The sequence below is a fragment of the Buteo buteo genome, chromosome 9 (genome assembly GCF_964188355.1).
Source record: "Buteo buteo chromosome 9, bButBut1.hap1.1, whole genome shotgun sequence".
NCBI classification, from domain to species: Eukaryota; Metazoa; Chordata; class Aves; order Accipitriformes; family Accipitridae; genus Buteo; species Buteo buteo.
Window position 1 is genome coordinate 22,265,435 of NC_134179.1, and position 26,241 is coordinate 22,291,675.

Here is a 26,241-nt window from a genome sequence, read left to right on the forward strand (position 1 = left end):
TTTCCTTTCCACTTGCCTTAAAAAAGTCAACAACTTTTTTCTTCCTTCCCTGTTTTTCTTTCATTTTGAGCTGCAGATATATAGCCAGTTCTCCCTTTTTTTTGGATATTTATAGTACATTTGTTTTTGTTCTCTTGTATGCACTGATGAACTTATGTATAGTGCTTCATTTCCTGTTCTATACAGTAGAGATAAACCAGAAGGGTAACTTAAGGATCAGTAAAGACCTAAACATAAGCTATGAGAGACTTCTCCCACATGATTATAAGATTATCACTGGTAACAAACAAGGTTTCCCAAACGGCTCAAAGAACACTATGTGCAGCCACACTTAAAAATTTTACACCACTGATACACAGGCCAGAACAGGTTTCTCCTAAAATTTGATTTTCTTTTGCTGAAAAGTTTCTTGAAATATGGACCTATGTAGTAGCTTGTGTAGTTGAAAGCCTACAAACAAACAAACAAACAAACGAGTTGTTTAACATTACCTTTGGTTCCATCTTGTGTTTCATTTTTGTTTTCACTTGTTCTCACAGTTGAGGGTTCACTTCCATCACAGACCTAAGAAAGGAACAATAAATATGCATGCTTATAAAACCCAAATGCATGGTTGTAGAAACTTCTTTGACTCTGTGCAGAATTAAAACACATACTCCTGCAATACAGGGATATGCAGAAGCACACCTTTGTGTTTCGGTAGAAAACTCTTTGCCAAAGTCTAAGGGGATCTGAAATCTAGGTAGTTAAAAAAGAAGTAATTAAGTCCATTCCCCTTCTTCCTAAAAAGCTAAGTGGGTATAAGACTTAATTTTCCAGAGTTGCAAAGAATAAGAAAATGTAGTCTTTGACCTGAAGCCGTAGTTTGCACTGGAAAGGATATGGAAAGGGAATCTGGAGAAGACAATTTGACTGCCTCAGTCCAAATTCCTTCCTCTTGCAAAATCTTACATGGTTGCTTCCCCTACAGAGCAATCCCATCCCTTTTGCAGGGTGGCCTGGCAGTAGTATCTGTACTTACAGCTTAGATTCCCAACAGCAAAACTAGGACTCTTCAAAGCAGCAACAAAACAGGAAAGGATTTGAACCATCTTCTCCTTTCTACAGTGCTGTACTACCCAGTCTCAAGATGTGTCACATTCTATGAACTGGATGACATTTACTACAGCAAAAAATATTTCAGAACATGTAGACAATCTCTACCCATGTATATATGGGTATACATATACCATATATACATATACCCATATAGGTTTTTACCCACATATTATTTTTATTATCTTTTTGGCCACTCAAATCAACAATGAATGTTTAGCACTCTGAATTTTTAACTGTATTTTACTCAAGCGCAGAATAACTTCATACTTACTGAGAAAAAAAAATTCAAATTTTAAAGATTTCTCCTACCAACACACATCTGTATATTTACTTTTTTTTAAAATCGGGGACTTCAAGAGGTGGAAGAAGATAGCATGACTGTCCAGAAAATTATTACTGTTTCACAGAGCAGTAGAAGCAGACTGGAAAGCTATCAAGGTACCAAAAGTCTAGTTTCTCTTTGGGAATATAGCAGGAAATGTAGTAGAAACATCAATACAATTGTTGCGTTGATGCGAAACATCAACGCTATTGTTTTACCTTTCCTCCTGCTTTCCTCCAGGTGAAGGGAGGTTACAGGATTTTCAGAGGCTATTATTAAACTGGAATGACTTCATACAGCTGCAGATGGCTTCAGTCCTCTTTTGTTACATAAAAAGCTTTCTAATGATGGAAGAGCAACAAAGCACTGAGGCAAGTTACCTAGGGAGGTTGTAGAAGTTACTTCACTACAGGCTTGCTGTGACAGATTAGATGAATAACCACAAGCAATGATTTCTGAATAATTATGTTGCTTTGGAGAAGGGAATGCAGTATAGGTTTGAGGGCCTACACTTGTATTATTTTATTTCAGTCAAGGAGACAAGTTTAAAAGCATTGGGTTTTTTTTTTTCAGTTACTTCTATGTTTAATAAATATTCTAAACTTCTGGTTTATACACCTTAAATGGCTACAATCATTTGTCTGTTTGCATTACTTCTCACTGATATCATCAATATCAAAACACATATTTTAAGAGACACAGAAGTGTACTGAACACTGTGGCGTGATTTTCAAACATTACAATGTGTAGCTTAAATACAGGAACATGAGTATTTCTTGTGCTTTACTGAAATAACATACTTGAAAGGGAAATTATACTGCTTTAAGCTATATGATATTTTACCTAAATTGCTCTGGTATTAGATTTTGTTATTTTTAGGTGTAGTCAATTCCAAATCAGATCCCGGAAAGCTTTTATGGAGTTAATATCCTTTCTGCAAACACATGCAAAGCAGAACAGTGAAAGGGAAGTTGCACCTCCAGAACATACATTTGAGCTTACAAACTCCCCCCACTACATTCCACCTCTACTGAATTTGAAAGGAGTTGCCAAAGGAGGGGAAGCTGTTGGGGGAAGGAGGAAGTTAAATCCACTCACAGTTCGCCGTGCTTTCCACCACTGCTAGCATTGTGCTGTGTGTCCCTCTCCTCTCCCCCCACCCCTACATGTCCTTCTCTTCTCTCTGCCAGAGTCAAACAAAACGATGAACAGGAACTTACTTTTCCCTTTGAGTCATTTTGTAGCCTGAAGATATCTCTGACATCAGGAATCTGGTGCTGTTTGTTTTTTTTCCTCATGGTTTGTGTGACAGTCTCTACTCGCTTTTCTACCGCTGCCTTCTGGGTTCGGGTCAGTGTGGACAGAAAAAGCATGCTTTCCAGGGAGTCGCCAGAGCCCTCGCCAAACAGATTTGACAGACCTGCCTCCTTCAGCCATTCTTCTTCCAGTTCTCCCTCTGAGCAAGGTGAAGAGAAAAAGGCATAAACGTTGGCTTCCGAGTACTGTTAAGCACACTGGATGTTAATGGCATGATATAGTTAATGCAGTTCACAGGGGAAGTACTAAGGGGATCCACAATTATGAACAATTACTTACACTACCATGACTTGGAAAAAAGCTGTTGTTTCTAAAGAGCTTCAAAAGGGTTAACATGATATCAAAGCTTTTAAAATAGTTACTCTGATACAGATTGCTATGGGGCAATCTTTATAATAACCTACAGCACTTCTATTAAATCATGTACCATTTTATAAATGTACCTGGATATAAATGTGTATGGGGAAGTCTGAAAGCCTCTGATGATTGCTGCTTCATTGCTTTTTAGTTCAATCCTCAATCTTCCTAGTTCCCTTACTGACATGGTTCTGCCCACTTTTCTTGATACGTTAATCCTACAGCCCTCCACTAGCTGAATTTAATGAAGGACAAACCAGGCTACAGAAGTCACCTTAATGCTATTTTTTAATCAGTTCTTATGACATGGTCTCCAGCCTGCTGACAGCCCACAAAACAATTGTTGCTTTAGTCTTATAGCTGATAAGGTATCCTTTATTGACAGATGACTGCACATGAAAGAGGAGAAAGCTATTAAATACTGTCACTGATGACAAAACTGCTTCTGAAATCAGTATCTCTCTAATGATACTTTCTTTGAAACACCAAGTTCTGCCTGTAGCAGCTGAGCTTGTGCTGAATGCCAACAACCCTCTCAAATGTTCACGCAACATTTCCATTTATCAGATATCTAAAATTACTCCAAAGCTGGCATGTCAACTTCACTATTGACTGCAGTTTCCCACAGTGCCCAGTGCATATCCAAGTGGCACCTGAATATTAACAGTGTTCAGAAAACAGACACAAAAATTTAAGTATTAATTTTGCTATGGCCATGCAGCCAAATCCCAAGCCTCTGACAAAACTCTCTCAGATTTTGTTATTAGGGCTGGAAAGAAGGGCTACACCCATTCTCCAGAGCAGATATGAGCAAGGTATATCTCCTCTCTCCCCTGCCTTGCCTTTGCATGGCCGCATCTCAAGCAAGCCCCTGCCCAGGCAGGCCCATCACCCAGGTGCAGCGTCCCACACATTCAGGAGTACTTGTACCCAAGCGAGGTGCTGCACATTAGGCAAGGTGTGAGGCAGAGCAACATCTGCCCAAGGCGATCAGCTCAACTGTGCTGACTCACCTGGGCTTCATGCCAGAGTCAGTGGCTCAAGCTGGAGTAGTAACTAGGGGGAAGAAGGCTATATATAAATAAAAAATGAAATGGTGGGGTTTGGAGTGCAGAGCCTGAAGGTGTAGCAGCATCAGTTAGCTGGGGTAAGAGAAAAAGCTCATGCACTGCAGAATGATGGGCTCTGCTGCTCTGGAGAAAGCCTCGCAGCTCCATCATATGCCCTGCTCCTCAGGCACACAGCCTTGCTGCCTTCTCCAGAGGCCAAGTTGCTACCCTCTTCAGAGCACGTAAATAGCAGTGATGTTTCAAAACACCTAGGGAGGCAGAAGTGCAAATCCCTTTGAAAGCTAAGGGAGCATGTTATTTGCACTCATGTAGAGGCCATACCAAAATGGGAAACTCACCATTGTAATTTACTGAGACTGTGGGCCTCTTGTAAGAATGGGAGAGAGGTAGATACTGCACCGTTAAAAAATAATTTTTGAGAGAAGAGTGGAATTAAGGACGTTACTCCTCTTTTGTCTGACAGGACAAGAAAAATAAAGAAATTGCCCAACTTCTTCTAAGATCATGCCCTCAGGAATGGCCCATAATCGATGCTTTTGAGAAGGAAAAATAATAAAACCGAACAGTCACAATAGTTACAAGCATAGAAAGTTACTCACTAAACTTAAACCGGTTAATCATTGGCTTGTCTTCTAAAGCATGAGAGGTTTCTATCCACAATAGCTACAATAATGAACAACATACACAAAGAGTGAAAGGGTAAGTTAGTTTAACAGTAAACTGCAAATAAAGCTTCAATTGTTGTGATTTGCAAGTGCAGGCAACTTTCTGATGTTCTGCAAATACCATTTAAAGGAAAAACAGCCTTTTACTTATGCCCAATACAATTCTCCTTCAGGGCACTGTCTGCTTCTGGCCATATGCATCAGAGGCAACAGAATTTTCAAAGTAGATGTTCAGCAGAGTGACCTCCTTTTTGATTTAAGTGTGTTTGGTGGGTGCCATCTCTTGAAATAAGACTTAAAGAAAAATCTGTAAATCAGTAAAGTTATGGTCATTCACAAGAACGGATTTCATTACCATCTGGCTCTTTCACTACAAGTGCTACTCGTTCCTCATGATTATTTCCTCTTGTTTCATGGATGTTTTCAAGTTCTTTCCAGTAGTCATCCATAGACAGTTCATCCAAGGAGTCCTGGGATCCTGAGCGGTCAAATGATGCTCCATCGGGGGTCTTCTTGGAATGGTCATGGTTCATTGTATACTGGCCAGACCGACGGCTATAATCATAAACCAAAAAGCAATTCTTGGTTAGCATTTTAAGATACAGGATATATTAATAGCTGTGAAAGCAGATAGTGATGAATTGTGTCAAAGCATCAAAGCAAACCACTGTCAAGAAGCAAACCAAGATATTAAAAATTACTTTTAATATCTGGAATAATATTTTTAATTTAATATTTCTGCTATACGTATCTCCTAATCTGGAATGGCACAGGAGTCTGTATTAAAGATGAAATAATGAATCCAAATTCTAGTAATCCTAGTTACACCAAACCTCTAATTCAATTCACAACAGTCAGTTCCAGAAACTTCATGGTACATATCTTCTTAGCATTGCTGTTCATAACGAATTTTTCAGAAGTGCCTTTCTGCTTGAGTAAATTCTTATAGCTTGACAGTACCCTTACTTTATTTCCTTTGCTATTCCCCTTTTATTTTTTATTAACGTTTTGTCTGGTACCTACGACCTTAATTACAGCTGGGCAAGGACAAAGTAGAATTACTGAAGTTACAGTTTGGGAAGTAAACTGGTGAGATTAATAAAAGGCCACTAATTGTTTCTATCTTGATTCCTCTTTGACTGAAAGCTTACCATTTTTATAGTTTGACATTACTAGGTTTTGGTTCACCCTGCCAAATGTATGTTGCTAAGGCTTTCAAAAGGGATCTTTCATCTTAAGTATAGCTGCAACTAGAAAAAAGAAACCAACAAGCTGAAACCTCTAGGTCTCATCTGGAACTCATTAAGTCACTGGCAAAAATTACCACTGGCCTAGCAAAGAATTCCTCTTAAAAAGTGCAAAGGTTATAATGATGTCATTGAAGTTACAGGTCATCCTCACAGTCGAATATACCAAAACAAAAGCCACAAACTGATTCAGACTATCAGTGGATTACATGAGCAGCAACCTGATCTAACTTCAGAGTTGGCCCTACTTTGAGTGGGGGGGCAGATCAGACAAGATGATCTCCAGTGGCCCCTTCTAAACTAAGTTACTGTACTATTATTATGACAGTATATCAAAATTCTTCCTTGTATTAAAAAATAGTAAGTTCTTAACATTTCAGGAACAGCTTCAGATGTCTTTTATGTCTGAACTTGTTTCCATTTTCTAAAAAAGAAGGCATGGTTTGCGGTTAAGTAATAAATATCACCTATTCCAAGAGAAAAACATATCAAAGATCAAGCATTGTGGATTTATCACAATGTAAATGCAGTAAATTAAGTTCTATCTTCCCATTTGGCTGACTTTGCAAGTTTATCTAGAATTAAAACAAAAGCACCTCGTCCTTACGTTTTATCTTGGGACAACTGACGCTTGTTAGCTACTCCTAAGTAAAAAAGCCATACCTTTTTCTCTGAAGATAAGCCCCTTGTGTGTCCAAGTCACAAATCCTTTCACACCATACATGCTTGATTCTCTGATAAGAAATACTAACTGTATGGACTTTGCCTTTAAAGGTAAAGAGCCTTATGGAAGGACTGTGAGTTTCCACCCACCCTGCCTCTCTGCTCCAGGTACAAGTTAATAAATGACAATGAATTACCAAGCTAATATGCACCCCAACACCATTCCTTAACCTCCCCTTATTTGAAAGCCTAGGAAAAGAAATATATAAAGGAGTATTTAGCTTCTGCATCAATGGAAATAACATCTTGGTAGTAGCGCATGTTACCCAATAAATACAATTTCTCCGTGTAGCTATCTCAGTTCTTAAACTTCTCCCGACAGTCATGTCCTGTGTGTGTGACCTGTGCTGCTTGTGAATCCAACACTAATCACTGCAGAAGGACGTTCATGGTGCTGCATTAGAAGCATCCCCAGTGCTGAGCATGGCCAAGCAGGTCGGGCTTCCCAGACCTTGCCCAGGCTTCCCTCCTCCTGCAGCTGAAGGTGCTTAGAGCAGACTGGGTCCCTCTCACAGACTCTGTGCACTTGAACTGCAGCCTAAGTGAGGTCAGATTTCAGCTTATCATCCCTCAGTTTAACCCTGCAGACCTGCTCAGCAGCTCTTGAGTGGCCTTTCACCTTTGGAACAACCTGCTCTCAAGTGACCCACCTCAGCTGAAATTTAACCACCACAGCACACCATACAAAAGATAAAACTAACAGATTGAATACGTTAAAAGCATGCACTTTGAGGGGTTCTGGTAGGGTGAGGTGGGGTATGCTGCAGCAGGCCATGGCTCTGTGCCATGCTTCCAGGGCAGTGCTCCTCCTGTCCTTCCAAAAAAGCCAGCTCGTTACCTTCCCCAGACTAAGTCCTGTCTCAGGGAAGAGAAGTCTGTGTCCTGAAATGCACAGCTGATACTCAGCACAGAGGACTCAAGGCCATTTTCAGGGTCCTATGAGCATTTGCTGTACATTAAAAACACGCCATTAACTCTCAGAGACTGCGCCCTACCCTTCAATCGCCGGGTACAGGCCTGGTCTACTTGACCAAACATAAGCTGCTTTTCTTGTGGGGCTCTTCCCGGCCTGACCTTTCCATCTCTCATTAATGAATCAATACAGCAACTCCCAACTTTGAGTGGGCACTAATGCCACTTCTCGTCATAAAAGCCCTCAGAGAGAGGAGGACACAAATGACAAGGGGAACCTTCCAAGAAATATTGACAAAAAAACCTCGCTGCTCTGCTGCAAATCTCTCCTTCAAAATCCATGTTGCTTTAGGCCCATTCATGGCTGGCAGCCCCAACTGCTCCTCAGGAGCCAAGGCTACAGGCCGCTGCCACACTGCTCCCACTCCACTCACCAATTCCTTGTTATCCCTCATGGGACTCAATCAACCCCCAATCCCCAGTTTCTGTTTGAACTGCAAAACCTTTCAAAGCCACGTGCATTTGTCCACATCCACAATTCACATTTCTATGGGCTAGGACAGAGAGAGGCTCAGGCTGGGAGAGAACAACAGCTAAAACTCTAGCTGACGGAGCGGGTCAGATCTTATTTTCGCTTCACTTGATTCAACGTTTCTTGCTTTGAATACCCCACCAGAGAAAGACACCGGTGAAGCAGTATTTGGTGCATAATCCACACAGCGGTGGCTCCAGGCATCCTCATCTCTGTCACTCCTACGAACCACTGTGCACGAAGAGGCGCAAACAAGAAAGACCCTTTGAGGATAATGAGGACAGTCTTGATACCATAAGGTTGGTGTAGATGAGAAAAGAAGAATAAACTAAAAAATCCACAGCATAGGGAAAAAATAGGTTGCCAATTAAGATTTTTATTTTTAGATTATCTGTTGACAAGACCAACAACATGGGATTTCTGTTGTGACCTTCCACTAAATTCAGTCCTTCTCCAAACATATGCTTAGTAAGCACTAGTTGCATATCACACAATAAAAATGTATAGGTGGGAACAAGTTAAGGCCAAGAGAAAAAAAAAAAAGAGAGAAGGGGAAAAGCAATCAGTCTTCGTAATAATATTATAACAAATATGGAGGAGACATATGTTTTTAAAAATAATTAATCCCACATTCACAGAAAGACTCATTAAAAAAAAAAAATCTTAAAAAAGTATTTCAAATACCCCATACTGTAAGCTTTAAAATTTTGTAGAAGACTGCTTTCCAAAAAAAAACTAATCGGTAGGAAATAAACACAGTTCATTACAAAAAAGCTATTACTGTGGTTGCAGAAAATATGTTACTTCTGCAGCACATTCTTAAAAGTTTTTAGGTGTTCATTTTTTCTATTTAAAATTCAAAAAACGCAGCTGCATTTCACAAGTATCTTCAAGGAGATCTCTTTTCCTACTCCAGAAAATGTAAGCTACTGCTAACAAACAGTCACTTGAAGTAATTTTCAAACAAACACTAGTCATTTAGCATTTCAGATTACTAAATGGTAAGTTTACTCTCCAGCAGTTCCCTCCCCCCCGAAAACTTGTATCTCCATTAACATCTTCACTAACAACACTCTCAAACCCTATTAAAATCTTATTAACATCTATTTCCAATCATTAGTAAATAGTTTACTCTTCAAATAGCTTAAAAGGGAGCAGTGCAATACTCTCATTTCCAAATTACACAGTCAGTTCTGACCTCTGATACTCAGACAAGTGCCCTTTGCAGCCAATGAGATTTTTGCCTATTTATCTCAGTACAAAACTGAGCCCCCAGGTATAAACCCCATTCTTCAATGCAGTTATTGCAGTCTCTTACCACAGTTAATCTTCTTGTTCCACCCACCGGAGATGCATTTATTTATTAGAAACATCAAGGATGCAAAGCAAAGCACTCCAGCTCTTCCAGAGGGGAGCCATTAAAAACAATTCTTTTAATGAATACCATTTGTTACATTTACAAGGAAAGAAACCAGATTTGGGTTATTTCACTAAGCACTGATGAGCTTCATGTTGTGGCAAGTACTTAAGGGAAGAGTACTTCTAGTGAATGGTGTCCCTGCCCATGGCAGGGGGTTTGGAACTAGATGATCTTTAAGGTCCCTTCCAACCCAAACCATTCTATGACTCTATGATAAGAACTGTGCACAAATATTTTCTTCAGCCTCTCCTTTTGTGACCAACTGTGTCCTTTCTCAGCCTGTAAGAAAATATGACTCATCACATTAATTGCTGTTTTGCACCATAATAATGTAATTTTTTTCAGGTTCTGTCAGCCTGATTTTGATTTCATCGATAGTTATTTTATAGTCCAGTTGTCTTTATTCCTTGTTTTCCTTCCCGTGAAATCTAAATCTCCCTGTCTGTTCCAGTGCCTTTTTAGCAGTTCATAACTGATACTTGTCATGTGTAAACTACAGCACCTAAAGATTAATCAGTTAGTAAGGTGCACTTTCAGTGGCAGTTCAAATAAATTCAGTATGCAGAAAGCTAGTTTTACGCTTACTTCTATTTTTCTCACTCGAGAATTAAGGACTATGTTGTGTTTTAAACCAGGAAGTGATGAGAAGAAGATTATTGTCATTTCTATAATGCTAGCCACTAATTTTGGATCTGAATATGATCTTTCTACATCACTGTATAAACATCATACTAAATGCAAGGATGTTCATAGTTATAAAAACTACAGAATATAAATACACTGTTGAGCCAAACATAATAGATTAACACTGCAAGTGGAGTTCCTCTAACAGGATCATTGCAGGAGAGCTCACCGACTCCAGGAAAGGATAAAGTCCAGCTACTAAATACTGTACGAATGTAAAGCAAAAAGATACCAGTCTCTATAATCTGTTATCTTCTTCCTGAAAAACAATGCAACAATGGATGAAACACAGGTGAAAAGGAGGAGCAGGAAACACCTTTTTTGCCTACAAATTAGGAATTTCTGTACAGGGTCCTTTTTTCCACCCACTTTTGCCAAATTTTGGAAATCAATATTCAGGTCTGGATCTTTCCTGAATAAAAACTGTCACGAGTGGAACAAGGGAAGAGGCCATCTGATTAATTAATGGGTTTAACCTCAATTAGGATTCAACTCTTTGGGGTTAAACAGATATGGTCCTTTTCCACAGCTGCCTAACAAAGCCTATGGGGAGTCTTAAACGTTGTCTTTAAACAGGTTCCAAACTGAAAGCCAATTCAATGTTCTACAAGGCTAAAAGTTTCGCAAACATTTGTTTCTATCAGCCAATTTCCAGCACTGAGAACAGTGCAAAAAAGCACTGCATTATCAAGTGATATAATTATTTGTCAAACTGGACTATTATACCTCCTTAAGCTGTACACTGAAAATACAATCCTCGTATGCTTGGCCTTAAAAGCTTCTTTAAGTAATCCTGGCCATTAACCATTGCTATTGGGGTTCTTGTACCCGCAATGTCCTGAGCACTGCAGCCCCTACAGATACACTCTCTGGCACCCCAATAAACTAACACTTTACTTCCAGAGTTATATAAAATGACAAAAACATACCCGACTACAGCTACATTACAGCAGCAGCTCCTGAAATGCCCATGCAAAGGGAGTTATCACTCCCAAAGCCAGTGTATGTTTGGCCATTTACATAAAAGCTATTAGTAGTATTATTGCAGCCATACCTCAGCTGATACTGGGGCTCACTGACTCTGAGCATCACACCAACACATGGTTAGGTGTGTTAACAACCTGAGAAACAAGATACACAAAGGCTGTAAGAGGGGACAAAAAAAAAAGGGGGGGGGTATTTCCCAGAGAGGTGAAGCATGGTGTCCAAATTCATGGTGCAAATCAGTGACAGAAACAAGAACAATTCTCAGATGTCTGACATCTTTCACCATTGGACCACAGAGCATTAAAGATCAAGATCTGACCCATAGCAACTGCAAGGCAGATAAAAGGAAGCTCTGCTGTTGTGGGCTTGTGACAGACGCACTGCGGCTACAAATGGAGTAGCACCCTCAAAACAGAATTATCTTGTTGACATAGGAGTTACAAAGTTAAGCAGTAATTCGAGTAAGTAATTTTAAGTTTGTACAACGTCTAACTAGATTTAAACAACTAAAAAATGCCTATGGGTACTGCGGCCTATTTTGAAAACTATTTACTACGCAATCACATCCATGAGATGCTGTGCTCTTAAATATAAATACAGGACTTCTCAAGTCCTTTCAAATCTAAACAACTAAAAAGATAAGGAGAAGGAAACAATGTGGTCTCCTGTCCCCTTTCTCAACCCGAAGGCTGAGCTACAGAAGTGTGGGAATAAGTAAAGCTCCTAAGCCCAAAGCTCCCCCCATCCCTCCCCCCTCCTTTCAAAAAGCCAAGTAGCACTGCAAGGTGCTAAGACTTCTTAACTGAATTAACCGAGAAAGCTCTAATCTAATGGCTACAGCAGTTGCCTGGCTTGAGCTCCCTGTTCTTGGCTGGGACACTGGCCTGGGAAGTGATTGCCAGACCTTCCTATAGCCATGACACCTACAGAAGGGCATCCTGATCTTTCACAGTTTCTAGGCAAAGCTGCATCCCAAAGATCAGTCACGAAGATAATGCAAGGCCTTGATTCCAAGGATGTGTTAAATCAAGAATTTTTATTACCATATCACTTATTCTAATGGTTTCAACCTAATGTTTAAGAAATTTCTTTCTGTCACACTACCCCTTTGCACAGTATCCAGCATTTTGCAGTGCAGCTTTGAGCATCTTTCGAAGTCTTCTGTTAAAAAATATCAAATTGTAATCGATGTGCCCATCAAAGCAGGTTGTCCTAAAGTAACTGGATTTTGCATAAACCCACAGTGACACTACCTAACTGAAGTTAAATTATTTTTTTTAAATGTAAATGTCTTCATCTTTTTATATGGTTTAACATATTAAGAGGATTCTTTCTATTTCATTGATAGCTAAAACCTCCTGTCAAACAGGAGCCAATATTACTGTCTTTCACAAGCAGCAGGTAACCCCTGAGCAGTACCTACCAAGACCCAAGTCTGGACATTTGGTCTCCAGAAAAATGTAAAAATATTTCTCACGCCTTTCAAAGTGCTTTGTAACTTTTAGAAGGCATTAGAGAAACTTCAGTCTGGGCTTGTACTTCTGCTTTTCATTCTAGCTCCTAAAACTTGTTACTCGTTGCAACAACTGCATCCTTTCCTTTCCACCTTTTCTATACTTTATTCTTTCCATGACTGACTGCAAACTCTCCTGCAACTCAGACTTTTCAAGAGTGTCATACAGTACATGCAAAGATAACAGTAATGAATCAACATAATTTCCAGTATTTTTGGTGAACTGACACACTTAGCACCCCTTCCCTCCCAACATAGAGTTTTATTTTGGCTGCTCTGTGACCTTATGGGACATTTTGAATGTCAATTGCAATCAAACTTGCCCAAATCCTCCTTAAGCTCCAAAGAAAAGCCAGAAGAGTAGGAACTGAGGCAAATCTCTGTTCTCCTTCCAAAGACAGAGTACAAAGTGATTGCAGAGAGGATATAAAACAGTACTCACTTTCTAAATGAGCATAAAAAAGGCTGAGCAAAGAGAATCAGGTCTCTTAGGATTTTTTGTAATACCATCAGCCGCTGTTAATACCTGCTCAAAACTGCTCTGGAGATTAAAAAAAAACAAAAAACCAACCCACAAAAAAACAACCAGAAAAACCAAAACCCAGAAAACCCCACAAACTGGCATTTTAAACCCCTCCATGAATAATAAATGCAAAGCAGGCAAAAGTTAGGGCTGCCGGACTGTAAGTCTAAAAAGCATACATATAAGTGTAAAAAGTGTGTGTGTATATATACATATATACACACACACATACACACTGTACTGCTTCCAGCCACATCCTCATTACTATTTGCATAAGATTTTTTTACCTTGGTGAACATGACCTTCCTCCTTTCCCAACCCCAACCTGTAACTGAAGAAAACAGGAAGGAAATTACAGCAATGACACAGACTATTACACTTAATATTCTAATCCACTGCACCAGAAATGGGAGATTACAGATATGATGCCAAAACTTAATCTGTCTGAACTATATGCAGCACTTCTAAGAAGATTAAAATATTTCATGACATTTCCTTTAATAGGACCTCATGTTCCTACACAGCCATTTAGACTCTACCTATTTTCTACTTCCTATTAGAAAAATTATAATTATGGTAACCTGATACACATACACACCTTATCTAAAATGATGGTATAGATCATTGGCCTCTGTGTATGACTGATGATGTGAAATGATTTATTATCAAAAAAAGTGTTGGAACCATAACATATATACTACTGAACATTTGCAAAAAGAGTTATTCAATATGCCATCCCAGGCTGTTTCAGAATAAACACGATCTTGTTCCACTCCACACAAACCGAGAAAGAATTCAGGATTGAAGACTGCAGTCAGGAAGCCTGTCCCCCACAAAATGACTGCACCACTTGTGTTTCCTTGGTTTTGGGGGGACTGCTGCATTCCAGCATCTGAGCTGTTCAACTCAGTGCATGCTTTTATTTTCATTCTCCAACAATAAAATACAGAAGCCTGCTTATTTCTTTTAGAGAAAGGTGAGTCTCATGGACTCAGATTCGGAGCTTTAAATAGAACATCAAACATTATCAGACTTGCAATAGAATTATAACAATTAGCTAAACTGAGAAGTATCAGAAGAAATCAGTTTGGGTTTTACTTCTGTATTGACAAAATGAAGTATACCTTTTTGTCTCAGGTCCTGCCATTCTGACCCTTTTAATTCTCATACAACCTGAATGAAGACTCTCAAAGTCTTTGAAGACACATTCCTATTTTTTGCCCACACATAGAAATTTCTGGTTCAAAAGCATACATTTTAGAAAGAGAAACAGCTATTCCTGGGAGTGCAAAATCCAACAGAGGGGAGAACGAGGGGACGAGGGAACCTGGGTGACCTGTATAGGTACAATCACAGAAGTGGCATCACGTTAAAAGCAGGTTTGCAACTCGTGCAGACTTTCGGAAGAGCTGGAATTGCTTACAGAACCTCAGGTCCCACCCAGTGAAAACAGAAGTCAGTCTCCAAACTCAACAGACACCCAGTATATTTTCCTTACATACAACCCTAATTGTGTCTAAAGCTCTAGTTTTAAAGAAAACAAATTGCCCACAGCTAGGAAAATAAGGAAAGGAATGGCCTCACTCAAATCTCCTTTGTCACATGTTTGGCTCTGACCCTTGGTCAGTTGATCTGCCTTTCTCACTCCTTCCAAATGCCTTCTGTATTACCTGGCTTCATATGGACACAGAGGTTTTCCTCTGCAATTTTGATTCTTTTCATTCTCTACAATTCATATCAATTACAAAAATGTATGCAAAATATGTTCTCTGTAACAGCCCTCATGCTGCTTATTGGGAAAATATTTGAACACATCATACACATTTTAAAAGTACACTTTTTCTGTAATCTTCTAAGAGAACCACTGGAACTAATCTTCTCCCAAAGAAGAGAATAAAGCCTGTGTGAGATTACTTCAGCCTCCACAAATATCAAAGAGAATAAACCAGGAAGTGAAATAGATACAGTATTTGTAATTCCATTATTGAGAGGCACAGAGAGGAAAGATTTAAATAATTTATTTTTCTTTTCACAGTGGAAAAAAATAAACATGGCCACAAAGCCCGATTTAAGCTATCCTGGGAAATACCAGGACCATCTAGTAAAGTACAGTTACAGCCATGAAATTATATTGGAGTCACTTCTGTGCCTCTAAAAGCAATTAGCTCTCTAAGAACATTAGCTCTTACCATGTTAAAGGACCTATTAGGTAGACCTATAACGCTGTTACTTGCAAATATAAGGCCTACAGCACAATTCAGTAATTTTGTTTATGCTTGAAGGAAATTGGCACGCATTCATAGTCAATTTATTACAGTATAATCCTTACATTCAGAACAAATCGTAAAACAATTTGAGCATTCCCAAACAGCAGGCAAGGAAATCCATGCAGGAGTCTAAAGACGTTTTCATTGTCCAAACAAACCACTAACAAAGACCCAGTAAGACAAAGTAGATAAGGGTGCTTTCGCAGAAGCTAGACGAGAGAGGGCAAGGAAAAAGCAGAAAGGGCTGAGGAGAGCAGCACTGCTCAAGGTGGGACAGCACTCAAGCATACTGAGGGATACAGGTCTGTTCAGAAGCAAACTGTCAGAGAGGATGCTGTTAAGAAGCATCCTTGAAGGCAAGGGGGTAGGAGAGAGGGAGGCCTCAAGGATACTGCAAGGGACGGACCATCTGGGTTTAGTTCGGGCTCAGCATGAGGAAGGAGGTGTTTGCAACCAGCTTCAAAGGTGGGCAGTGGGATGTCACCTTCTCTCAGAGGAGCTAACACAATGTCGTTGCATGTGTCTCCACACATGAGGCAAACCTGCTTTTGAGGAACTCCTGTAGTAGAAGCCAGGCAGAGTGTGCCATGGCAGAGACGGAGGGCAATGCAGCTCTGCCCTGATCCAGCTGTTTGCTTCACAGGCCCTCCCCACAGACCCACCCCACAAAGAGGGCAGCAGCAAATTCCATTGTCACCTCAGCAAAAGAAAAGAGACTGAAAAGCGCACCCAGTCACAATTCTTACTTTTTATCTTCAAGGGCAACTGCTAAAGTCGTGAGCCTTTGCAACATCTCCTTTCCTACCAAATTCCTTCTTCTAAGCAAATAGTCCTGGGAAATACCGGTTCCTGGGGTGTAACAACTGAACTGTCTGCAGCCCTCTCTATTACATACGCTAACAAGCACTTCCAAAGGCATGGTGTCCTACGATCCAGCAGGAACCACACTAAATAAAACAGAATTACATTAATATATTCCCTCCCCTCCTTGTATTTCTGGTCGTTTTTAAATGTCAGTAGACAACCAAGCAAGGAGGAAGCAACTCGGAACCACAGATTCTCTCCTTCCCTCTCTCCCTTTGCTACCACTCCTGTTTTCTGAACATCAGCAGAAAAGAGATAAAAACGTGTATTTTTTTCAGCCAAGCTCCCTACAAAGCTTTACTGGTACTTGCACACATAGGTATGTCCCTTCACTTACAAATTAAGTATACAGATGTACAGCTACCGATCTGAATATACAGACGAGTTCATGTGCAAGTTTGGAAGCTAGCCTACCATAGTGTTCACTACTGTGCCATCTGTCCACAAGGTCTGAGCATCAGGACTTGAATAAAATAAAAAAAACCAACATAAACTTCAGTGGTAAGTATTTAAAAGGGGTTTTGTTTTGTTCCAGGAGAGGGGAAAACCAAAGAGAATATAATACAAACCAAACAATAAGGGGAAAACCAGAAAAAAACCAAACACTGGAAAATAAGAAAAAGTGAACAAAACATGCAAATTAAATACCAATCATTTAATAGGAACAACTGTTCAAAATTAAAAACAAACCCTAAAAAAAATCCCATATGTATTTTATTATTAGTTGATCACAATTTTATACATGTAATCCTTGCTTCTCATTTCCACTAACAGCATTACATGTTTTTGTTCTTTACTCTTAGACCTCATTCTGTTTTGGCGTAAGCAGTCTCCTTTCCATGTGGGTACATGGGCAGCGAGTCCATCAAAACTTACACAGTCATGGAAGACTGTTGTCATGTTTTAAGCAGGCAAGAGGAAATGTTCAAGACTGGTCAGAAAGGGAAGGCTGACAGTCACCGCTTGCTCTGCAGCTGAAAAAAAATGTGCTGCTAGTAAAGTGAGAAAAAAATTGTTTCCAGAAGTACAGAAACAGAAGACCAAAAGAGCTCTTACCAACTTTTGTTTAAATTACACTCATCAAAAAGAGGATGCAGGCAGGGACTGTGAGAATTCTGGGATTTAAACATTAAATGCTGGTAGTAAGTAAAAAAAAAAGGAAAAAACTGTCACTTTTTTAGATGTATAAATGATTTAGATGATAATTCTTAATAGAAATTATTCAGAAAAATCCTTTGTTTTCCTTCCTAACAAACACCCCCTTCTTTACCAGCATGTTAAAAACATGCGAGATACCAGTTTCTAAATCAACATATAGGTGCCACCTATGGTTTTGCAGCTGATAATGTTCTCCATGATTATTGTTCCAAAAAGGTATCAGTCTATTTTGGAAGATGTCAATCAGTTATATAAAGTAACATCAATCTGTCTTTTAAAAATTATTGCATGACTAATATTAGCCATAACTCTTACACTGCATTCCCAAACAAAACACTTCAGTGGAGGGTTAACTGCCAGCAAAAAATGCAAATAAAAATGACATTGTACTCTTTTAACTTTCCCCATGTATCTAGAGGTTAAATTGCTGACTTCAACTTTAGACATATTCCTTTGTGTCAACAGGGTAAAAACAGCACTTACTCATAACACTAAGTAGCTATGATTACAGACCCCAATAATAACCAAAGAAAACGAAATACAGTGCTTGGCATATAACACATCAAACCTGAAATAAGGCACAATCCATAGGCAGACGCTTTTATAAATAAAAATTCCTATTTTCTTTTGCCATATGTGCACACACAGCGTACAGAACAAGAGCAATGTTATGCACTCTGAAGTATTACTATCCATGATTTTTATTTACGGGACCAAGCTCCCCAAGCTAGACATCTGTACCTCCCATTATGAGACCCATCTTCTACAAATTAATACCATATGTTTTTATACAGTATCATATGTACACAGGGGAAAAAAAAACATTTGCTGCATGCAATATTAAGTCACATACGAAAACTCCATTTTAATTAATTTGAAAACATCATACTATGACAGTGACCTAAGCCTACAATTTGGTGGGAAGGGGAGGGAGGAAAGAATCACAGCCTGAACGGGCCTGACCTGGGTGCACAGAGCAGAGACGTTTCTAGACAGCGAAGGGAACAACATGTGAGGCACACCAGAGCAGAAGCTGCAGGCCACCCCAGAAGTCCTTCACTCCCAGCTCCCAGGCTGCACTGTCTGACTACTCTGCCCCATCCCCAACCCTCATGTCAACTCGCCACGCCGGGCAGGTCCCTGCTGGCTTTCCAGCTCTGAGGCACTCCCCTAACACACCCTAAAAATTAGGGAACCAGCACATACCAACAGTTTTGGGGAGGCAATGAAGGGACTGAAGATCTCTGGGCCTGAGCTGGGTAACAAATACATCCTTTGAGCTCAGGCAGGGTGACGCAGTTGAGCCCCTTCCTACCAGAGGTATTAAAAGTAAATGCCTTCTTAATATTTTCTGCACTGAAAATGCACACTTGCAATCTTAAGTTTCTTTGGAGACAAGAAATATTTGATTGTATAAGTACCCAATTCTATCTCAGAGGATAAAAGAATAATTCCTTTGCCAAAATAAGGCACCTGGGACAAAGCCTTACGTTTAAAAAGACTATACAGTGCTGACAGATTGACACAGATATGGAATCATACACTTGTCAGCATCATAGGGGTTTAAAACCCACAATGTAAGCCAACAGAGCAATGGCAAGGGAAGTAGAAACTAATAGGAAATTTACCACACATTTTAACATAAAGATGAAAAGACAACTTTCAAAGAAACACAAATACCCGTATACCCAAATTATACTATTTTCTCAATTTTCTATATACTTTACAGCTTCTGCCACCCTTGTCAGGTGTTTTGACTGGAGGTGCTCAGATCTCCTCCCTCTTTGAAAGTAAGGAATTTAGGGATATTTTCATTGACTGTGCCCTCTAGGCAACTGACATCATTTTCCCTTTTTCGCTGTTTCGTGACACCTCACTTGGAAGTAAATCAGTTAGAATGACTTGTACAATACCCTCTCAGAATAAATATGACTTTTATTACCAAGTATACATGCTATTGTTTTAAACAGTGACGTAATACACTGAAGCCACCTCTTCCCCAAGAGTGCCAACCAAAGTAACGCTCTTTGGCTCCAATTCCTTCTCTGTTCACACAGGCTTCACACCAGCGCAACCTCAGAGCACCCGAGGGGGATGCCCCCAAGGACAACACCTCCAGGCCACCCCACCCTTCCCAGTAACTCACAAGAGGCAGACACTGCACTTTGAGCCCCCTTCTCGGAGCAGCCTACATCTACACCCCAAAACAACCATGTGCCAGACCCTGGGATCTCCGGAGCCATCATCACAGGCAGACCCCTCCAAAGAGAGCACAAGCAGTAAGGCAGCCAGCCTGTTGTACCTGCAGTCCAATTCAGGGGAAAGGGAAAGGTATCTCTGTTTACTAGGCCACACTACATGGGAAAACTCCAGCTACCAGGACTGTCAAGAGGACTGTGTGATAACACTGAGCAGAGCCAACTAGATGCACAACTGAAGAACGCCACCAGCCCAGTGCAAATCACCACTCTCTGTGGCCACAGCAGAGAATAATTCTTTGTTCAGAAACAGTGATGGGTCTACATCCATGGAAAGGACATCAGCATCACCTCAGCACTGCACCTCCAGCCAACAGCTAGGCTTCCTTCCACTGGAGGTCACCAGCAGATATCCAAAGTAACACAGTCACCTTTTGAGTAGTTTAGCCACTTCCCACAAAAAAAAACAATGCCACCACTTTTTCCCTTGTATTGCATGTTCAACTTGACACAGCATAAGACTTGGATTCCCAGAACTGTACAAAGGACCTGGAAAAGCCCTTGTCATTAGTTTTTCCTTAATCCCATTTAACCCTAGAGGTAATTAGGAAAACACCTGCAAGGCATCCTTTAAGGGAACCAGAGTGTACAGAGTCACATCTGTCCAGCAGTTATCCACACGTGAGCCTGCCGCAGTGGATATGCCAGCCACCTTGCCTTTCTTCCAAACTATCAAGCCCGAGAAACAGGGGCAGGCAGCCCTTCATGTATCTAGCAGAAGGAACATGCAAGACGTCTTGCTCATATCTCCTTAACAATTTCCTCAGTTTTATGGAGAGCTCACTCAGACAGATAAGGAGCCGGCAAACTCCCACGTGCCTAGCAGCAGCAACTTGGTGATAACCGTGCAAAGCAGGTGCTTCTGAGAAAGCAAAATCTGTGACACGAGGGATCCTTGGTAATGGAAAAAGACAAAGCAATACCCTCTTCTGCTTGTAAGGGTCACAAGCCTCCTCCTTAAGAAACTATATGGATATAGATGTCCTTTTAGTAGCCTGGCACAGCTGATTGTCCCATGACTCCTCACTGCAAGCAGTACTCTCCCCCCTTTCAGACAGCAACCAGTTGGAAGCAGACTGGATGGCACATGGACTCATACAGCTTGAAAACCATTAAGGCGATGGTGGACTTCCTGAGGTAAAATTGCCAAGCTCCTGTTTGACAGACCACCCCGGTAAACAACTATCAGTGAGGGATACAACGTACTCTTGGATCAGGAGGAAAGCCTGGGAGACACATGCTCTGCACCTCCAGAGCTGATGAGGCCAGACACAAGGCATCTTACATATCAATAAATGAATGTCCTTCTCTTGAAGATGACATGGCACTTCAGGAGTTATTTTAAGTAATTTCCTTGTTTAAAGTACCAGCAACAGCTTCTTGTGACAGTAGCAGCTTGAAATGGGACAAAGGATCATCTCTGGCTAGCTCAGAACAAGACACAGAACCAGAGTAACAGTTAACAATAAAAATCAAAGCTTTAAAATACTACAGTTCCCTCACTATAAGCTGCATCTTATGCTTTTAGGGTATGTTGCCCTGAATGTTTTTAATTTTCCAACTTAAGTAAAAAAAAAAATATCGAACTTCATACTAATATTTTGACTCACATAACTTTCATCAGTCCTCAGAAGAATCTTGCTATAACTTAGACTACAGGTGAGTAAAACTTCTTAAAATCATATAGAAAAATCATACAGTAATGATATAAAGAATATATTGGCATAAACATATCTTTCAATTAAAAAATGGGGAATGCATCTAAAAAAATTAAATTAAGGATAAGTACAAACCATGTTCAGCAATCCCAGAGTCCTACATAAGTTAAGATAATGTCAACTTAAACAGAAACAGAGATTAGTTTCTTATGTCGACCGTGTGGTGGTATAATAGAATAACTTAATTGAATAAGTCACCTTCAAAGTTTTGCATGAAAGTGACAGGTGAACGGCCTTTATAATTATTGGAACAACAGTGTGTAAAATGAGAAATTGTCCAGTTACTTTTCATTTCTAGAATTACGATTTCCCAAATATTCCTAAGAATGGGGTTTTTGGGGGTTTTTTGTTGTTTTTTTTTACAAAGATCACATAATATTGTGGGACATCTGATGGACACTAGAAAACTTTTTCAATTTTTATAGGTTTTAAGCAGTCCTACACTATCCTGAGTGTAAGAGTCCCACATTATTTCAGAGATATTCATTAATAGATGATGTTGCATATTGTAACAAAAAGCTTCTACCTCCCAATCCTCATTTGCAAGTTGAATAAAACAAAATGAAAGGAAAATAAAAAAATCTTAAGGAAGAAGTTAATATGTATACCTAGAATATTACATGTGTGCTCAGATGGGATGAAACCATCACTCCATAGAAAGCAGAAATGAAACCCATAGAATTCCAGATCATCTATTCATATACAACCATATATACTTACATAATATATGTATTATAGAATGGAAGGAAAGAAATCCATACAGACAGAGAAGAACTTCTAGTCTTAATTAAAGGAAATCAGAATTGTAGAAAGAAATTTATAGTAGTGCAATAAAAGGGGGATTTATATCAAAAATTGTTGCCTAGAGCAACACTGCTAGCCAGAAACTTAAGAGTGTTCCTAGCCAGCAAACTGAATTACAGCTATAGCTGTACACAAAATTACACAAGTCAGTATACATAAAGGTATTTACCAATACACCCACGTAAAAAATGTTTGCATGTACAGGCACTAAGATTATCTACAGCCTTACCTATAAGAAAGGTTGCAAATAAAATGAAGATAAAAACAAAACAGCATATGCAGATGTGACCTTGATTCTTCTTTTTAATAAGAACAGCATCTCTTACTAGTGATTTGTGCAAGATAACCTACTTGGAGAAATACCCTTTATGCAGTTGCAGCTCCTTTGGATCAAAGTTGAGTTACATTTTTATACAAAAATACCAATGTAAGAAGACTTGGAGGGTGAGAAAAAAATAGGGGTACAAAAACCTCCAGGAGATTAACATAACAGAGCACAGTACACAAGGCACCAACCTCGTCCAGAATCAGGGGTTGTGCACCTGTGTCAACACTATACCACACACAAGGGAAAAAAACAGAAAACAAAAGACCAAGCCAGGTTGAAGGAAAGGTTTCTCAGCCTAGGCTCAAACCCACATGAATACAGCTACACAGCTACCTGATGGGGTCATGCTGGTGCTGGGCTAAGGTCTGAGCACACTGCAGAGGAGATGTGTGTGCCCCAAGAAAGCTACCACTCAGCACAGCCCAGTAACCTGTTTCCCAGCAGGAATCCTGGCATTCATAGGGAACGCCCCGTTGCTATAAGATAGCCAAGAGGCTGGCTCCAGGCTCCTACAAAATTTTACATACAAGCTTAAACTATAATACACAATTTGAAAGGTTTGAAAAGACTGTCATAAGGTTGCTTATGCAGGGTGCTTTGTCATCCTGTCCCCTGCCCCACTGCTCGCTGGCATGGCCCTGTGCAGGTGTACTGACTGACAGTCTGGCTCCAGATGCATTTTTCACTCCAGCTAACTGCTAGTTGCTAACTCTCACCTGCTAACTAACTAGATCTCACTTAGCAACTTCTTCAAAAGTATACAACAAAAACTGAATTTATACCAAAGTTGAATGTCAGAGATTAAATATATACATATATTTACAGTTAAGAGAAATTATAACAACCTATACTGAGGTCTGAGTTTAGTGAAATCTGTATCAAATAATTCAGCAAATGGACAGTGAGTGAAAACATGTAAGCAAATGTCTCCCTTACACTCCCTAATATAGGATGATAAAACTTTCTGAAGCAATCACTTCAAAAGTTCAAGCAAGGCCCAAAATACAAAACACTGGGACACATCACACAAATTTTAATACTATACATCTTCATAAGCTGTTTTCTGATTTGAAGTACAAAGTGCCAAATACCAGCTTTCACAGCATGAAGCTCATGGAGTTTCCCATAAACTTTCATAAGCAGCTCCTACTTACTGGGAGAAAAAAAGATCATGTTTTAGTTTGTTCTCATATGTACCATTCACAGTAAGAAGTTCAAACAAACACAGTCTTTTTCTTAGCTTTTACCTCAAAGGAGAACAAGTACCACAGTGTAAATATCCTTCTCTGAAAGGAGAAGGCAGGCAGAATTTGGGTCACTGGACAGATGCTTGGAGATTTTAATTGGTACATAATGTTTTCAATTACTTACATTTGTATAATGTCTTAGGTATTTAATGTCTTAGTCTTTTTTACCCTTAAAACAGAAAATATTACTGCAATGAAAAGTTAGGTTGTGTTTCCTAAAGGAAATCATATAAGCTATTCTGATTATACTTCTCATTCCTGATACTGTTTTGATGTACTACCTTGGGCACTACGAAACCAAAGCAATCTCTCTGGTGCAAAGGTCGGAGCAAAGAAAGGTGTGTTTAAACAACGCGCAAATCAGCAAGATTTTAAGAGCCCATCAACTGATGACCAACGATAATTTAGAAACTGCACTTTAATCTACCTCATTACAGTGTGTGGGAATCCAAGCTGGGCTTTTGTTTCTTTTGGTGAGGCAGGGGGCACAATGCCACACGCAGACAATGAGGGGAAGGCAGGGTATCCACAGGTCCATAAGAGGAGGGCAGGTGTTCCCCCTGCACAATGCGCCTGCATCCCAAGGATCTCTTCTCACATCACAGCCTGCCTTTTACCTGCAGGTAGAGGACCTGCACATGGCTGAGTCACTGAACGGTGCCAGACAGGACTAAAAGAGCTGGAGATGAAGCTTACACTAGCTTTAGGGTGGCTGCTAAAGGACAAGCTGTACCTGTACTGACTAAAGACCTCTCAGTACAAAGTTAAGCCATCAAATATCCTTTTAACAAATCTGAACCAATGCAGTTAAATTATATCAGATGAGCCTCTCACAGCATGTGGCCATAGCCAGTACTAGGACTCATAAAAATGAGTTATCTTGTCAAATTACAGCCCCATAATGATGACATTAAGCTGGCACAGATGTAGGCTGCTGCCAGAGGGTTCTGTCAAATCCCCCTTTCCTGTAGGTTTCCATCACTTCCCTCGTGCCAGCACCGTCACTTATGCAGTCACCTGCTGAGCTAGGTTAAGAAACCAATCTGCCTGAAAACAACACTTGCAGAAACTACTGCTTTCAGTTGTTTTGTTTTTTTGTTGGTTTTTTTTTTTTTTTTTTTTTTATCCAGCTCAGCTCAGAAACGCCAATGCCAGGGCAAGAAAAACATTAGGAAGGTGTAGGTGAGAGATGGAAGGAAACTCTACTTTCAGTGATATTCCCCACTCTTTTCAGCCTCCACTTATCTCAGCCTAGGATGGCCATGACCTGCACCCACTGTCACTGCACATCAAAACTTCCACTGGTTCAGGACAAGCCTTAAGAGGCACTCTGAGATGAAAATAAAAAGTTTCATGAAATAGCATGGCATCTCTCTCCCAAGATAATACTTTCAAAAGAACAAGAAGATATTCCTGAAGTCTACCTGAAATACAGGCTTCTCAGGAGATAACACAGCCAAGCCACCAGAACGAGTTAGTTTAGCAGGACGCGAAAGCCCACCCTCCGAATGGGTTATAATGATGGGGAATGCCTATTCCCGCAATGACGACACCATTCCCACAATGATAACACCGTAAATGTTCCCTTATCTAGCTGTGGCAAAGGCAATCAGGCTGTGAGGCTCCAGAAGCTACACTACAGAGTTGTTACATCTATCATCCTCTTAGCAATTGCTGAGAGAGAAAGCATCTTCCGCTGGCCCACGGTAACCAGGGAGGCTCTGGTCTTCAGCTGTGACTGGCCACTGAGTCACGGCTGCGTGCATGACAGCACTTAACAGGGCTTCGTGCTGTTCAGCAGCTGAGGCTTCTGGTTACTGCTCCAAGCCCCTTGCTTTGTATCTGGGATCACAGGCTCGTAACTACAGCTATAACCACGATTATTACAAGACTCCTTGGGCCACTATGAGCCTACGAGAACTTTCTGCTTTATTTGTACAGCTAAAATCTAACCTTGCACTCTCTTAAACCAGGGGCAAAGCTCCCTGTTACCTCTGGATATAGTATACTCCTGGACCTTGCTGTTGTATTTTATTAAAGGCAGAGAATTTCTGATAAGAGGCAATACTTCATCAGTGGCCTTGCGTCCCACCAGCTATTGTTCTGATGATTACATAGAAATCAGCTAAAAACAATCAACTGATTAAAAATAATAAAAATTAAACAATGTACTTTACTGAGCACGTTATCACTAAACATTGAGCAAACAATTCTCACACATCCTCTT

At 40.1% G+C, this 26,241-nt stretch overlaps 1 protein-coding gene across 1 annotated transcript in view; it reads right to left on the minus strand.

Annotated features, from left to right (window-relative positions):
• ARHGAP18 (Rho GTPase activating protein 18) overlaps positions 1 to 26,241 on the minus strand; it is a 70,193-nt gene that overhangs the window by 35,194 nt on the left and 8,758 nt on the right. The window contains exons 2-4 of the mRNA XM_075035679.1: positions 5,185 to 5,384; positions 2,641 to 2,876; positions 492 to 564 (exon numbers count right to left, since the gene is read on the minus strand). Of these exons, the coding sequence (XP_074891780.1) occupies positions 492 to 564; positions 2,641 to 2,876; positions 5,185 to 5,384 (509 nt within the window). The remainder of the gene's footprint in view (positions 1 to 491; positions 565 to 2,640; positions 2,877 to 5,184; positions 5,385 to 26,241) is intronic.